This window comes from Pholcus phalangioides, unplaced genomic scaffold, assembly GCF_987345545.1.
Source record: "Pholcus phalangioides strain wild (caught in Gottingen) unplaced genomic scaffold, Ppha-v1.0 ptg000011l_1, whole genome shotgun sequence".
NCBI lineage: Eukaryota > Metazoa > Arthropoda > Arachnida > Araneae > Pholcidae > Pholcus > Pholcus phalangioides.
In genome coordinates, this window is record NW_028301604.1 from 26,629,739 (window position 1) to 26,645,925 (window position 16,187).

At 34.9% G+C, this 16,187-nt stretch overlaps 1 protein-coding gene across 3 annotated transcripts in view; it reads right to left on the reverse strand.

The window, feature by feature from the left end:
- LOC149080285 (ras-related and estrogen-regulated growth inhibitor) overlaps positions 1-15,403 on the reverse strand; it is a 101,694-nt gene extending 86,291 nt beyond the window's left edge. For 2 of the 3 annotated variants that reach the window (XR_016193559.1, XM_089239415.1), the window contains exon 1: positions 15,005-15,403. Coding sequence is in view for 2 of the 3 variants with exons in the window: in XM_089239415.1 (XP_089095541.1) it covers positions 15,005-15,101 (97 nt within the window). In the remaining variant the exon portion in view is untranslated. The remainder of the gene's footprint in view (positions 1-15,004) is intronic. The other variant, XM_089239416.1, reaches the window with a different exon arrangement.
- Between the last annotated feature and the right edge of the window lie 784 nt (positions 15,404-16,187).

Here is a 16,187-nt window from a genome sequence, read left to right on the forward strand (position 1 = left end):
GACAGTTTAAACTTTAAACCGTAAAAAAACTGCCATGTGTCAAAAACCATGTCTAAAAACCGCATGCCCTTTCACACGATCACATATTTGCGGGCGTTTCGCCCGCATTCTTAAAGGCTGGTTTTGTTTTCATCCAGTGAACACCGTAAGTGGATAATGCTGTTTAATAAAAGTATTTAATTTTAAAAGTTAAAAAATTAAGATTTACCCATTTTTGTATCGCTCCTCAAATTCATGACTAAATTGCAAAATTCTATTATATATATGATAACTGGTTACTTAAATAACATATTTGAGAAGTTTAAAAAAAATGTATGTTAATTTAGCATGGTTTTCTTTGTAATTAATGTAAATTTACAACTAATAAACTTTTTAATTTATATAAATTAACTTAATTTAATTAAAATAGCTAGCGGTTATTGTATTAGGAAACCTGATGTATCATGTGACAAAAAAATTTAAGAAAAAATATTTTTTCTATTTTTAAAAAATTTATTTCCGTTAATGGTCCTGGTTAGAAAAAATTCCAGATCAAAAATTCGGGTAAAATTTCCGAAAATTTTATTTTTGAAAAAATTCATAAAATTTTAAATTTTTTTGCAAACAAATTTAAAAAATACTATAGCACTCATTGAACCTTTCAATTTCCAAAAATGTTAATTTTATACAAAAATGTGAATAAAAATTTAATTGAAAAAAATTTTAAACAAAGCGTTGCGCAAATGCTATGTCAGTCAAAAATGGGTTAAAATTAAAAAAATAATATATATTTATATTTTTTAAATAGTTTTAAGTATTAAAAATTTAAAAGGAAAAAATTAAAATTGTATTTCAAAGTTATTAAAGTATTTAGTCAATTATATAATTATCGTAATGAATTACAGAACGGCTTATCATTTTATGTGTTATATCAGTGGTTCAACCTTTTTTGACTCGCGGAGCCCTTTTCGGTCTATAATTTCTATGGCGGAGCCCTGTTTGTGAATAGTCTTTATGGTGGAACACTGTAAGCCTCTTTTTTTTCTTTACTTATCAAATATTTGCTAATTTATTTTATTTCCCTCGAGTGGCCGCGGAGTCCCTGAGAAGTGCATACGGAGCCCCGAGGGCTCCACGGAGCACCGGTTGAGAACCGCTGTGTTACATTGATCGCAAATTTTATAGTGTTTTTTTTTTCTTTCAGAAATAAAATTTCATTCCCAAATTCCGTTACGTGAAAGCCGCTACATGAAAATGTATCGGCTACATTTTCCGTGTCAGTGGCCGTTGTTGGCAGGTTTTATTGTATAAAATTGTAAAGTATGGACAAAATGTACAGTTGCTATATCTCCTTTATCTCAGAAGGAAACGGAAGGATAGACGTATGTGGGTACATCATATTGATGAACAGGGACGTTCATATGATGTTTTTAAGGGTATTTACGGGAAATACAGTATAATTAAAAAAATTCCATGCAAAATCACTTTTTAAAAGTAGACAAAGATGCGGGCGAATTCCACCCGGACCCGCTGCGTGTGAATAGCTCCGTATAACCTAATGTACAAAACTTGTATGTGCGGATGCGGAGCCCGCACTTGGGTTTTGACACATGCGGACGACATCCGGACCCGCATGAACACTTCGAAGGTGCGGGGGCATGCCCACAGAGTAATAATACTATAGAGTGCGCGCGAGGGGTTACAATGTGAAGCAAAGATCCGGAGTCACGTGATTCCGGTCGAAAGGCTGGTCAGGGAATCTCGCTGGCAATGCTTTCCTTATGGCTGTTCGTATGACGATCTCCAAGTGCTGTCTTATTTTTCATTAGAATGGTCACCACGTGTGCAGCTTTCGGATGTTCTGAACGGTTTAGGAAAGGAGGAACATTATCCTTTCACAAAGGAATACTTTTTTGCTTATTCCCCTTCTTATAAATTAAAAATTGGAATATTAAATTGACGATGCAATGGATTTCTGACGTAATCTCAGTTTCTAACGACTCCATTTTGGATTTAATTCAATTAAAGTTCCAAGTTTTGGTAAAATTCAAATGGCATGAATCATTATTAAATGTTTTAATAGAATTTTTGGCAATAAATGATTGAAATTGTGAGTTTTATGAAGTTTTAACTGAAATATACGTCTCCGCAAGATTTGGCGAGATTTGGCGAGCTAGTGAGTTCATTCGAGTTTTGCTCAACTTGGAAGAAAATATGCTTTTCAGATGGAGAAATTTATGAAAAATATTCTATTTAAATAGAATGTGAGGAAAACTCCCCCCCCCCCTCTAGACAATTGCAGTTTTGCATAAAAATGCATAACAACCTCTAAAAATAATAGTATTTTTACCCCTCTTCGTAACGGTTATGTTTGCATATGCTGATAAATACAGCAAAAGCCAACATGAACTAAGCCGATGAAAAAAAATCTCTCTCTATCTTCGCATTTATTATTAATTTAATTTTTATGGCGAAATATGTGTAGTGCACGCATCTCATACGGACAGAACTAAGTTGTTGAAATAAAGTGATATTTCAGCATGGATTTTTTCCATATTCATTAAACTTACTAACTTCATTTTGAGAATTATTCGATTCATTCGTAAAAAGTGATAAATGCTACGAAATTCATCAAACTTACTAAAAATATTGGTAATTATGCATATATTTACCAACTATTATGCATAATTTCTGAAGATAACGCGCACTACGGATTTATCAAATTTACAGTAACATAAACATTATATATTTGTTGTATACAATATTTTGTTTCCTGTGTGTGTATAGATATTTAGAAAGCTATTAAAAACTGTGCCAAAAAAATTTATTTCATGAAATTTATACTGTTTATATTCACTTCCTTCAAATATTATATATTCAATTAAAATTTAAAAACCCATGTGTTAAGAAATTATTAAGAATTATCCCTTAATGGAAAATAAAAAAATTCCGTTTTCCAATATTTGTTTATTTTATAGAATTTATTTTTTCAAATCTGATACTCCCTAAATATTTCACATAAAAATGAGTGAAATTCATTGAAAAAATGAAGGAAAGTTTTCATCAACTTGATCGAATTGAGTCAAATTTCGTTACAGCAACATCCTAGCTTCTGCGAAAACGCGCCAAATGTAATAGCGCAGAACCTGTTCTTTCCCCGACAATACTGCTCATCTTTTCTTCACGTTCGACAAGTTTTATGAATAGCGTGCGCGGTCTATTTATATCTTAAGTCTATGGGCATGCCGCATCGTCTAAAAGAGGCTCCGTATATACCAATTGTTAAAACTTCTTCCGGACCCGCATCCGCTCCGTGTGAAAGGGCACTTAGGCGCACACACGCGGCGTAACAATAGCAGCGAAGGAATGGTGTTTCTAGTTCTTCCATTCAACTCCCGACGTAATATTACGTTAGAAACACTGGACAGGTTAATTGGGTGTCGTAGAAAACGTTGTTGTCTGGTAAGGCAACCACGAATGACAGCTCTAGCGTCAAAAGCGAGGAGGAACCAGAATAGAAAAACTCTTCTTTTATTATTTTTACTCCCATGCCATGTGACCTTCTCTTTCTGTCATCATCATTATTATTACTGCGTTTGCAAGCATGTCTAAAGTCTGTTGTCTCCTCCTCCGCAAAAACTGAAGTACGTGAAAACCAGGAACGTAAGCGAGTACAGGATGTCTTTATCGCACGAGGATGATGAAGATATAAGATGTTTTTTGTATCCCGTCAATATGGCCAGCGATTAGGTGAAATCTCTCTTTCGATCAGAATAAAAATCCAGAAAAATTATAAACGTTTTCGAATTTAGTCATCGATACTAGTCACAATAGCTAGCCTGCGATACTGCCGACCCAACTGCATGTTTTTAGCATTTTATATGCTACAAAATCAAAAACAGACGTTATTTTTATGAGAATAAACTGTTATATTGTGTATAACAGTTTATATAACTGTGTATATTATGTTATTATCTTCATCGGTAAGGTGGAAAAGTGAAGCATTAAACTTAATTATGATATCTTTTTTGCAGAAAAAAAAGTTGAAATAATTTTTTTATGAAATTCATCATCAACGCGTTTTAAGAACTAATAAACTCATTTAACTCGCGTTACATATACCCTTCCGGGGTGAAATCAACTTGGGTTCGATGAAAGGCTGGTTCGCTATGAGAGAAAATTCATATTTCGGTGTTTCAGTAGTAGCTTTTACTTCAATTTCTGTCTTCGTGATATATCGCGATTCAAGTTTCTTCTTCATACATTTTATTAGGATAGAGTAGTCTTACCATTTTTTAGAGTTAACTGGACTGCCGACAGTTCAATTACTTTCTTCTTTTTCCACCCTTCTGAATTAGGGTACGAACGTAGTGCACGCTGGTTTCTAATTCTGCAAGTCGATGTCGTTGCTGATTATTTAAAAAACCTGAAATCCAGGTTTTCAAAAGGGTTTTAAAAAGAATTAAATTCAATTAAAAATGTAATTTGATTTTTTAATTGAAATTTAAAGTATTTAATGAATGTATCGTGAGTCTCACGATACTCATTGAAACAGACAACTAACTGCTACAGGAGTATCGTCTGTATAAAAGCATACCTGGTATCTTCGAGCGGCGCGTCCGGGAATCGTTTTTACGTCGTTGTAGACTGTGCGATGACGTCAGCGACTGCCACTTCCACCAACTCTTGTAATAATTAATCAAATAAATCTTTTGTAGTTATTATTGTATTTTTGTCGTTCCAGCGTGACGTCGGAACCTGCATGCGTTTTTCGCGATTTTCACCCTCTCAACGTGGTTTGCGACACCATGTTTCATTGCAATTTTTGTTCCTCTTGATGTCTGTCTGAGGTCAACAAACCCTCTGAGCTTGTTGGTCGAATTTTAGATCACCCTGTATTGATATCTCTCTTCAAGAAGACAGATCCCATCTGTCCGCTTCAACATCATTCCACTTTGCCGATAATTTTGAATATTTGCACTATTCTTGCAATCATACCCTCTCTTAAATCCCCCCTGGCGGTTCGTAGGAATATGGTTATATATATATAGGCGACGCCTCTTTATCCTTTTATACTCTACTCGAACAAAATCATATTGCATAAATTTTACCCTGATAAACCTTGTAAGTTTTACAACCAATTAAATAGCCATAATGATATTTACCACCTATTTAATGAATGCACTTCTTTTTGCTCACAGACATACTTCATGCTGTAGAAAAGTAAAAGATTGTTGGAGGGGTAACTTTCACCCAAAAAAGATAGAAGAAGGTGAGTGGTATTTAAAAACTAAAAAAAAATCTGAAAATTAAAGAAAAAAATTCTTCCAATGTTTTTATTTTGGTATTTTCTACACTAGTGTATCATTATTCTAAGTTTAAAAAATATTTTTTTTATGCTTGAAATTTTATTTTTATTTGATTACAGTGTAACTTCGGTTAACGAGCTCAATTCGTTCCGCTAACGTGATCGTTATCCGAATCACTTGCTATTCGAATCAAACTTCCCCATCAGAAATAATGGAAACTGATAATAATCCATTCACATAAAAATGACTAACAAAAACGACATTCATTCAATAGTACAACACATTAATAATGTAATAAACAACACTATGAAATATTTATAATTTAATAACGCCATAAATTAACACATGCAATACGATAATGTTTACAAATTAACTTTCTTTCAACAAAGTTTTTGTAAAAGGAACCTATCCAATGGCAATTGCTTTTGTCTCCGTTTTAGGATTTCTCGTAAGTGGAGAAATTGCATTTTCGTTGGAAAGATTCATTGCTCGCACACTGCTATTGCTTTATTTGATTAGTTCTTTTCTACAAAATTTTGTACAGATTCCCACACACACATTTTATGCATCTCTCTAATCTCAATTGAAGTGAGGGACTTTTTACCTCTCTCTCTCTCCTCTTCCTCAGACGAGATCTAATTCATAAACTCTTGCTGTTGCATGCACTGGGGGAGAGGGGAGGTCGGGTCCATTAGTTCGGCTACGGTCAACTCCTGGCCGAGCAGAATTTGTAAAAAAAACTTACAAAGCGACATCTAGTTTCATATCGTAAACAGTCACGCTCGTACAGGTGTTCATTTTTCGAGTGAGGCACCCTGACCGGAGACTGTAGGGGAGAATATTACTCTATTCCACAATACGTGTGTGGGCGAAAACGAAAAACCATCAGCTCAGTTGTGATAACGTGGCAATAAATAAACAAAGCGCAAAACTTTTGCTCGTGCGAATTGCTCGTTAACCGAAGTTCCACTGCACTGGTGCTTTTTAAGGACACTTGATTTTTTTGTGTTGAGAAAAAAGTGCATTATTAATTTCAATGCGGTGAGATTTACATTCATCATGAAAATCTGATATCTCCTTGGATGACAAACTACCTCCAAAAAACTTTTTGCTTTATAACTGTAGGAAAGAAATAAAAGAAAGAAAGGGTGGGAGGAAAAAAGAAGAAAGGCCTAGAGGAGCTCCGTTGTGTACGTAAATGTTTTCAAGTTCCACTTGTGCGCAATCCGCGACTCAGTAAGACCCCATTTATAAGTCTCTCAGTTACATGACTTTGACATTTATTAAACGTTTGACTTCGGTCATGATTCATCCCTATAATTTTCAACTTTAAAATACTTCATCTATGCTAAGCACAATTTCAGTGATTTGACATGTTTACTTTGACTCAAATCTTTGGACATCATTTCCAAATATCAAATCCGTGCAATTTTCGCACATTGTAAAAACGCGTCGCTGAACTAGTTTTTCATGCGTATTATCGAAGCAAAAACCATAAACTTTAAGTTGACAGATACGAAGAGAGGCATTGAGCCGGTTATGAACATTTTAAAGATAACACCTACGTGAGTTGCTGGGTCTGCTGATTTCGCAGAAAAGTGCGAGTCTCAAATAAAAGGATCTGAATTGCTTGAAATCTGGCTATATGGCTTTTTAGAATTTTTTTTTCTAATGCCCAGATCATTGTTCTTGTAAGGTAGGAAAAGCGCATTGAAATAATTTGGGATGCTGCAGGCCATGTTAATAAATAGGAAACGTATACACACAATATCGGTTAAAAACCTTTAAAGAGTTCCTAGTTTTACTTTTCAATAGTTGCTGGTTCACAGTCTTAGAAGTCTCAATACATTATCTGCTTTGATTAGATATAGAAACCAATCAGCAAACTAAACGACGATAAGAAATTCTTAAATTTTGAAATTTAATTAACACAAAAAGACAAATACAAAACACTGCTACCGCAGGGAGTCCCCCATCGAGGGGTTAGCGCACCAACCTCTCGTTGAGTATAAAAAACAAGCCTGCCGTTAATCGGCAATAAATTGTAGGTCCCGGTCTAATTAGCCCTCGCGTGCAGAAAATGACCGTGGTGCGACAAAAATTATCAAAAATGATCAACAAAACACATATTACCCAAGGGATCATACGATCCGTCCAGTTTTCATTAATGCATAATTACTTGGCAACAGACTAACCAGATAAAACAGCACTTATATCTCAGCCACCTCGTTGGGCATTTTGCCTGTTGTGGCGTTGTATTTGTATTTGACTTGAGTTAATAAAAATTAATATTCCCTATGTTTGCACATTGAGAAATTGATGTCATTAATTTTTAATCGTAAATTTTTAAAATACCGCAGCCCATGCAGTAACTTTAGGCGAATGCAGTGGTTTCTCTTCACACAAATGAGGATTTTCGGAATCCCAAAATCTCCAGTTTTTTTTTTGTTTCTTTTTAAATTTTAAAAAATTTTAAAAAAAACTAAATTTTCGAAATTTCTGTACAACATTCTTACAGTTTTGCTAATAAACGTACCGTTTACCGCATAATTCTATTGATCTTTGTTGTAGAGATATTTAATTTTGAAATAAGGGCTTATTCGCTGATCACCCTGTACATGTATCTATATATACTTATATGCGCAATAACAATCACATACATCCGTTCATCATTTTACAATTTCTTTCTCTTTTTTCGTACGCAGCTCACAAAACTATTTTTATATCTGATTATAGCGTATTTGTCAAAATCATTTCATAATCATTATTTTTAACGAAGTCAAATACTATATGATTTATGTTTTTCTATTGCTAATTTGATTTTCAGTATAAAATAAGTTTAAAACTTTAGGGGCTATGTAGGAAAAGCTCTTTTTATACAGTGTTTTTTATTGGGTTTCTGTACCTGATATACTCTATTGTATCTACCTGTGGTTCTATTTCGATTTTTTGTTAAATATTTTTCATTAATTGTGAAAATTTTATCATTCTATATATGTAGTTTTGTCTTAGAGATATAGTGTGACACTGTATTTTCGTAATATCTGTTATTATTTGCGATCTTATTCTATCATACATGCTATCTAATTTCCGGATATTGTCGTAGTATGCTCCCCCCCAAACACAAATTGCATATTTAATGATTGAATAAATCCATGCATAAAATAAGTCTTTCAAAAAATTTTCATCGATTAAGTTTTTCATTTTATATATGATTATTGCATATTTTATGATTTTTTTTATTACAGAATCACAGTGCGAGTTCCATTTAAGGTCATGTTGTATTGTTATACCCAGATACTTGTACTCATGAACTTTTTCTATTTCTTGGCAATAGCAATCACCATTATCTTGGCAGCGACAATGATTATGTATTTTTAGGTGTATGCTTTCATTGATATTCATGTTTCTTGTTTTCATATAGATGTATTTTGTTTTTTGTATGTTAAGTTTTAGTTATGTTTTATTAGCCACATGTTAATATTCGTTAGGTCATCTTCTACTTTTTTTATTAAATCTAATGTATTTGTATCTTCTACGTAAAGCACTGTGTCATCGGCAAAGGTTATCAACTTTCCATTTAATTTCAGATTGCATAAATCATTTATATATATTAAAAATAGTATTGGGCCCAGTACAGATCCTTGAGGTACTCCTTTCTTCACCTCTCGAAAGGAACTAATTTCTTTCTGAATCACAACTGCTTGTTGTCTTTTATTATAGAATGACTCAAACCATTTAAGCATGTTTCCTCTGACTCCTATTGAAAATAGCTTACTTGTTAATATTTCCAGATCAACGAAGTCAAATGCTCTTTTTAAATCTAGGAACAGTTACGGAATACATATTATTATTGAAGCCATTGTTTAAATAGTTACTGAGATTAAATAGATTAATTATTTTTTTGAGAAGTTTTTTGTTGTCCACGTTCATTCCATTCGATGAGTTGTTATAAGTTTCTCGTTTTTGATATAGCATACACGTGGTCAAAATTTGTTAAGTGTATTCGCGTGTGTGTGTGAATAAAAGATACACCGAAGTGTTGCCTTAACCCATAAAAGAAACTAATCCTACTTTGAGACTTCAACTGATAGCTTGAAAATCTCTTCATAAAAGACGAAATATGCTCCCTTCACAAACGTTTTGATTTCTGTTTTTCCATTCTACATTTGTAAAAGGAATCATACCTCCCGAACATCAATATCATTGGAATAGTTTTTCGGGAAAAGGCATGGTGAATTAAATCCTTCTAATGAATAGATCGACCATTCCAGAAGAAATAGGCTGGGTTAGTTAACAAAAATGTTTGTGGGGAGTCTAGCAGCGTAAATGATGCGCTGTGTACAGTAAAACAAAGAAACATAACAAACACGGGCAGCTCAAATTGGACCGAACGTGGATCTAACAGAAATATTACAACACAGTATTTATTAAGAAAAATCGAAAAAAAAAACTGAACGCTTTAGAAATAGGAAAGCTCTCCCGCGCAATCAAAGGCATAGCGAGTTCGAGAAAATAATGGCCAAAGATAAGCAAAAAGTTTTACTATTTCTGGATAATTGTAGGGGAGTCCGTTGTACCTACCGGCAAAATTCACATTTCAATTTTTCTCAGCCGCTGTGTGTGGGAAAAATATTTTCACCTATAAAATGCACCAAACCTTTGTGAATAAAGTCATATTTTCTCAAATTTAAAATATTGCATTTTTAAAAATTCAAAATTGTTAGAAGAAATTTACAGACAACTGGATTTACCTGCGGGGAGAATATGATATAAAAAGTGAAGTTTTTATACTATACTGTATTTTATTTTATATGCCTATGAACTGTTTTTCCAAGCTTCCTTCCTCCATTTCCTCGTCCATTCGTAATAAATCGTAACCTGAGGATCCCGATGACAAAATTACTTCATCGGAGTTGTCCCGAGTGTCCCGAGGAACTAAGGAGACTTTTTTGTCACCGATTGTTTCTTTTTTGCTACGTTCTTGTCTTTTGAGCGACGCGACTCTTTTCAGCTGTTTTAGCTATTTTATCCAAAAAAGGCTTGTTCGATGGCTTGTTTCCCGGTGTCCAAAGATACAATGTAAGCTATTTTGTTCTCTAAAGGGAAATAGCAACAGAGGCACGCTAGCATTTCGATTACTTTAAAATCAAAAATAAATCATCAAAACCTCGATAATGAACCACGACTGTGACAAATAATCAAAAAAATTAGACGGAGAGAAAAAAAAATAAAGATGAATGATTTCTTTTTACTTTGACCTTCAAAAAAAAAAAAAAAATATCGTATTTATTACGTACCTCGAGTCTTCCACGAGCCATCTTTTCGTGAGCAACTGCCTATCATTAGTTTACATCAGCTAGGAACCATCACCCCACATTCCCACGTGTTTTCGAATTCTAAAATGAAATTTCCGTAGGTACAACTGTCCGAGAAGGTACAGCGGTCTTCCCCTATTCTTGATTCGAAGAGCGTAGATCAGAGGTCTTCAACCTTTTTCTAGTCACGAGCACTGCCTGTACTCATCATCAGAAGAGCACCCTTACGGCAAGTTTGACATATGATTGCATGAAATCAGGATGATTTCAATCCTTGAATGCAACGTGTGCAGTGTTTAATTGGAACGTTGATCAAGTGCTCGCGAGCACGAAATCGGACACGAGCTTCGAGCACTGAGAGTGCTTCAGAAGAACATCGTGGTGCTCGCGAGCAACGGATTGAAGATGTTTGGCGTAGATCATCCTTGAGAGATATCATCTGTCTCAACTTTACTGTTTCATTCAATGGAACGAGTTGAGGTGATGAAACTGTTGGTATTGAGAGCGCACAAGCGCATGTAACTAATTTGAACTCGTCAGATGACGTCATTGGCGTACGCAAAAGGGGGGGGGGTTTGGGGTTCTAACCCCCACCCCCAAGCCGAGATTATAGTGTTATTCTGCAGAAAAAAACGTAACCCCCCCCCTTGAGAAAAAAACAATTGAACCCCCCCCCCTTCTGCGTACTGAGAAAATTCTGCACACGCCTATGGATGACGTTATATTATTTTTCTGTTTATATATATCTTGCTTTTCTCGAAGACGGAATGATCACATGATCATACGATGTGACGATGATCTGTTACACACGTGTTTTTTTGATCGAATAAATGTTCGTGAATTATAGTAATTGATGAATGCTTCCTTTAACCACGACCTCAGAAACAACCATTATAGATTTGATTCAATGGTCAGGTAAAAAAAATAATAAAGCTCTAATTTTACCACACGTAATCTTACGCTCAACTTATTAAATGCCATGCGTTTCATTGCATAAAATGACAGGGCCACCCTTACCAGACGTGGGGAAAATAATGGTGGGGCCAGAGGGGTCTTAATAATTTCAGAGCCCATTAGCCCCTATTATGTATTCTATGGGATGGAAGAGAATCGGCATCCAAAAATTCATACATTATTACAAAACATACAGGAATGCTGAAAATTATCCATGTTAAAAGAATAAAGACACAATTAAATGTAAGTTTAAAAAAATTAGTGAAAAATATCTAACTGAAGAAAATTTTTTATTGGTGAAAGAAACAATTCCAAAACAAATTAAAATTAGGACCTAATGAAAGAAATTGTCTGAAAATAAATGAAAATTCAGAATCGATGAACCGGAAATCAGAAAAATAATTGACAGAAATAATTCTAACTCATGAATATTCAGAATAAATGAAAGAAATAATTCCAGAATATTAACGAGAATTCAGGAGAAATTGAAGAAATAATTACAGAATTAATGAAAATTCGGAATTTATTTTTAAAAAAACTATTACAGAATTATTTCTTTCTAGAAAAAAATATATATTTCCAGATGTGTGTGTGTGTGATGAAAACTCAGAATTCCCGAATGGACGAAAATTCAGAATTTCTTAAAGAAATTATTATTACCGTAACTGCGGGCCGCACCTGTCGCACACCCCTAAGGGTGGCTCTGTAAAATGGTATCATCACAATTGCAAACTATTTCGGAAAAGCTGGTTTGTACGCCGTGGGGGGTGTATTTGTCTGGCAAACGAAGCATTTCAAGCCAGTAATACGTGTGAAGATAGGGAGATAAAAATAATAACAGTAGTATATAAAACTAAACGTTGAAACTTATTTTGAATAGTACACACATCAACGTTGTTAAAAATATTCCTGCCGTCTCCTCCTAGGTACTCCTAGCCGTCAGTGAGACCATGAGGAAGTTCTAATCTAGCGACGGTGAGAAAAAATAGGATTTGGACATTCCTTCTTTTCAAATGTTGATTGTCGGTGGTACTGTAATTGTAAAGTTGAGACAAAGGAAGATGCATGGGTGGAGATACGGGGGGGGGCATTACCTTCCCCCCAGCGTCAAAGATGAAGTTGACTGATCTAATGTATATATGCATATATGAATTCACATCATCATCATCATCGCGCCCCCTCCCCCCGACTTCCAAGTGTATCTCTGCCTATGGGAAGATGGGGGAGAAAAACGATAACTACAGATCTGTTCCTTACCATAGCTGAAGCCGGTAAAGCATTCCAGGACTTGACAGAATATAATCACAAATTAAGAGTTTTCGGGAAAAATCACGAAAAAACAATTATTAACGAGAACTAATGAGTATTTTTCAAGTCTCATCGACAAAAAAAATTAACATCTTTAAATAGATGAATATTTCTGTAATTACAAAGGTTTCGACAGCTGGTTGATGCGGAGATAGATCCAGGAAACAAAATTCAACTGGCCTTACGGGGAATCGAACCCACGTCCTCTCACTTGCCGGGTGCGCGTCCTAGACTACAAAGCCAACGAATCCTCTTCCCTTAGAGTCCGTGTGCGCTGAACAGTAGCGGAGAGTGTGATATCATCTTCGGATTTCTGTAGTTGGTTAGTATAATCATAGCGCATTTCGTGAAATGTTGTGTTGAAAATTAAAAGGATTGGTTGTAAGATTTTTATTATTCTATTTCACCAAATTATTTGAAAGAAAGATGTCTTACATAATACGCAAGCATAATTATGCTAATACTGTATGTACGTAATATTATAGTCAAGAATCGTAAATTTATAGAGTCGTAATCATAGGCGGAGATATGAAGGGACATTGTTCTCCCAGCGTCAAAGGTGGAGTCGTCTGATCTAATGTATATGTGTATATATATGAACTGACATCATCATCATCATCGTGCCCCCCCCCCCTCAGACTTTCAAGTCTACCGCCGCCTATGGTCGTAATTTCATGAAGTCATTCTTTCGAAACATTTTCCTTTTCAAAAACTTTTACGCTTGATACTACCTTATAGCATAATTCCAGAGAGGCGCGTTTGAACGAGGATCCACAATAAACGAAAACTTAAGAAAAAGTCAAAAAATAAAGTCATTTTCAATTGCAATTATTAAAACAGTGGTTCCCAAATTGTGCTCCTTGGAAACGAGGAGGATCGGGGACAACTTTAGTATAATCTAAAGTCGTAAAATTGTGCTCCGTGAACATTAGTGACTCATGGATTAAAATGCTTGGGGATCACTGTAGTATACAATCCCATAAAAAACTTAATCACGTTAAAAGTATCGTAATTGTTCTTGTAATTGCATTGGTATTGTAATTGCCTTGGTAATCGGTGGTGATATACTGTAGAAACCATAGGCGGTGATATGGGGGGGGGGGGGCTTAATGGCATTGCCCCTCCCCAGCGTCAAAGGTGGAGTCGACAGATCTAATGTCTATACGTACATATGAATTGACACCATCATCGTGCCCCCTAGACTTCCAAGTCTATCTCCGCTTATGGTAGAAACTCGTGTAATTCAAACATCGGAATTAATTTTCAGTTTAAAAAAATTATCAAGGTCTCTGTTGTTACTAATCGCTGCTTTAAACCTAAAAACTGCTAAACAATTGTAAACATTTTTCAGAAATTCGTCGCCTTTATTTGCATAGGTATCTCGTGTTTCTGAAACATCAGAACTGTCGAATGATTTGATGAGTCTGGCTCACTTAGTTACGAATTATTTCAAAATAACAAATGAATATTTATTTAAAACGAATAGAAAGTACATGATTCTATGTGTTTTAGACGAATCAACTATGTTAGATATAAATACAGAAATGTACTCCTTTATATATATTTTTCCAAAAGCCATCTTTTAATAGTTTTGCATGTATCATACAAATTGATTCAATATAAGGTCGATTCTATCAGTTCAGGTGAATTGAACTTCATAGAAAACCAAATTTTCATTATGTCAGAGTTCATACAAACATACCATGAAGTATCATATAGAGAACTCATTCAACCAAAACTGTCCAGGATAGAAAATCATGGAAAAGCAGAAAAAAAAACAAAGTATTTCAATGTCGCGATAAAAGGGTAAGCTTCATACATGAGCTTTATAAATGAGTAATTAAGTAAAGTTAAAGTACTTTACAATTAAATACCTCAATCAAACCTAATGTTAGATGGTTGTCCATTGAATTCGACAGTATACTTTGAAGATACGACGATAAAGTGTGTCGGTATAATGTAGCCGAATTAAGATACTATACAAGAAAGGAGGCTAAAACCTCACTTGGACAAACGTTATACTTGTGCTAAGGAAGAATATAAACATGAAAATGATATTGAATAACCCTTGATGGGTGAGGGGAAAAGAGAATTCGGTTATTTTTTGCATGCGAAGGGGGAAGAGCAAACACTTACCGCTTTTGCCAACTCCAGGAGCTCCAAGAACAGCGATCTTGACTTCGGAGAGTGAAGATTTCTTGCGCCTGATGCTGCGAATAGCGTTGCTCGTCATTGTAATAAATCAAGACGTTATTGAACGAATTATTCAAGTACATGGTCGATATCTTTTAAGTAACTCCTTAAAACAATTCATTGTTCACGATGACTCATTCAAATCATATCCAGGACACGTGGGCACTTATCTAGAATTGATTGAATTTTTTATGATTTCTCTATGAGAAGATATAAGCTGGCACCGGTGTTCGGCTTCGACTTGCCGGTTGCAAGGAAGACATGCATAGAGAGCAGCGGTAGGCGCGTGGCTCCTGCGTGTGACGAGGATAGCACTGAGCACACTGCGCTCCGGTACCCTGTGCAGGAGAGGAAAAGACATTATCATTACTGGCACTGTTGGGTGACGAAACAACGGAGGTTGCCTAAAGAAACTGCTTCTCTACCCTCTATTGGCACATTTTCTCGGAAACTACAGCCGCCAAAAGCTCCGAGATAACGATTATGACTGCATAAGTATAATAATAGCATTAGTATAGTACAGTGTTGGAAAGAAACTATAAGATCAGGTAGAAGAAGGCGATTAAAGAAAAGTAACAGTCAGAATTTTTCTTAGAGACGAAGAATATGATGTGGGAAATCTTAAAAAGTCATTCAAAATTTAGCAATACTTTTTCAGTAAATATTTTTTCTTCCATTATAAGTGCAACGCAGTAATGCCACTTCTCTTTTCTCGCGACACTTTCCTTATTTGCATATACTTCATGGCTAGAAATCATTTCTAGGATCTTCTCAAATAATTCGACGTGGTTGTTTTCTTCAGAGCTCGATTCATAAAGATGGGATGGGGCAAAAGGCTATCTCGTATAGAACAAGGTAAAATCATCGTTTTTAAAAAATGTAGATTAATTTCTCGAAGATTAGGATAGAATATTAATATGTCCAAGACACTGGTTAAAAATTTCTTGAAGAACAGTGAATGTTATTCCAAGAATAAAAGTGCGATTAGGCTGTCTTCTTTAACAGATCAGCCGAACAGAATAGCAGTAATTCGAGAAGTGAGTAAAAAAAAATCTTCAGAGAAAATTGTGAACGATTTGGAACTCTCTTGTGTGTACCAATAGAAATGTCTTGATGATTAGGACGC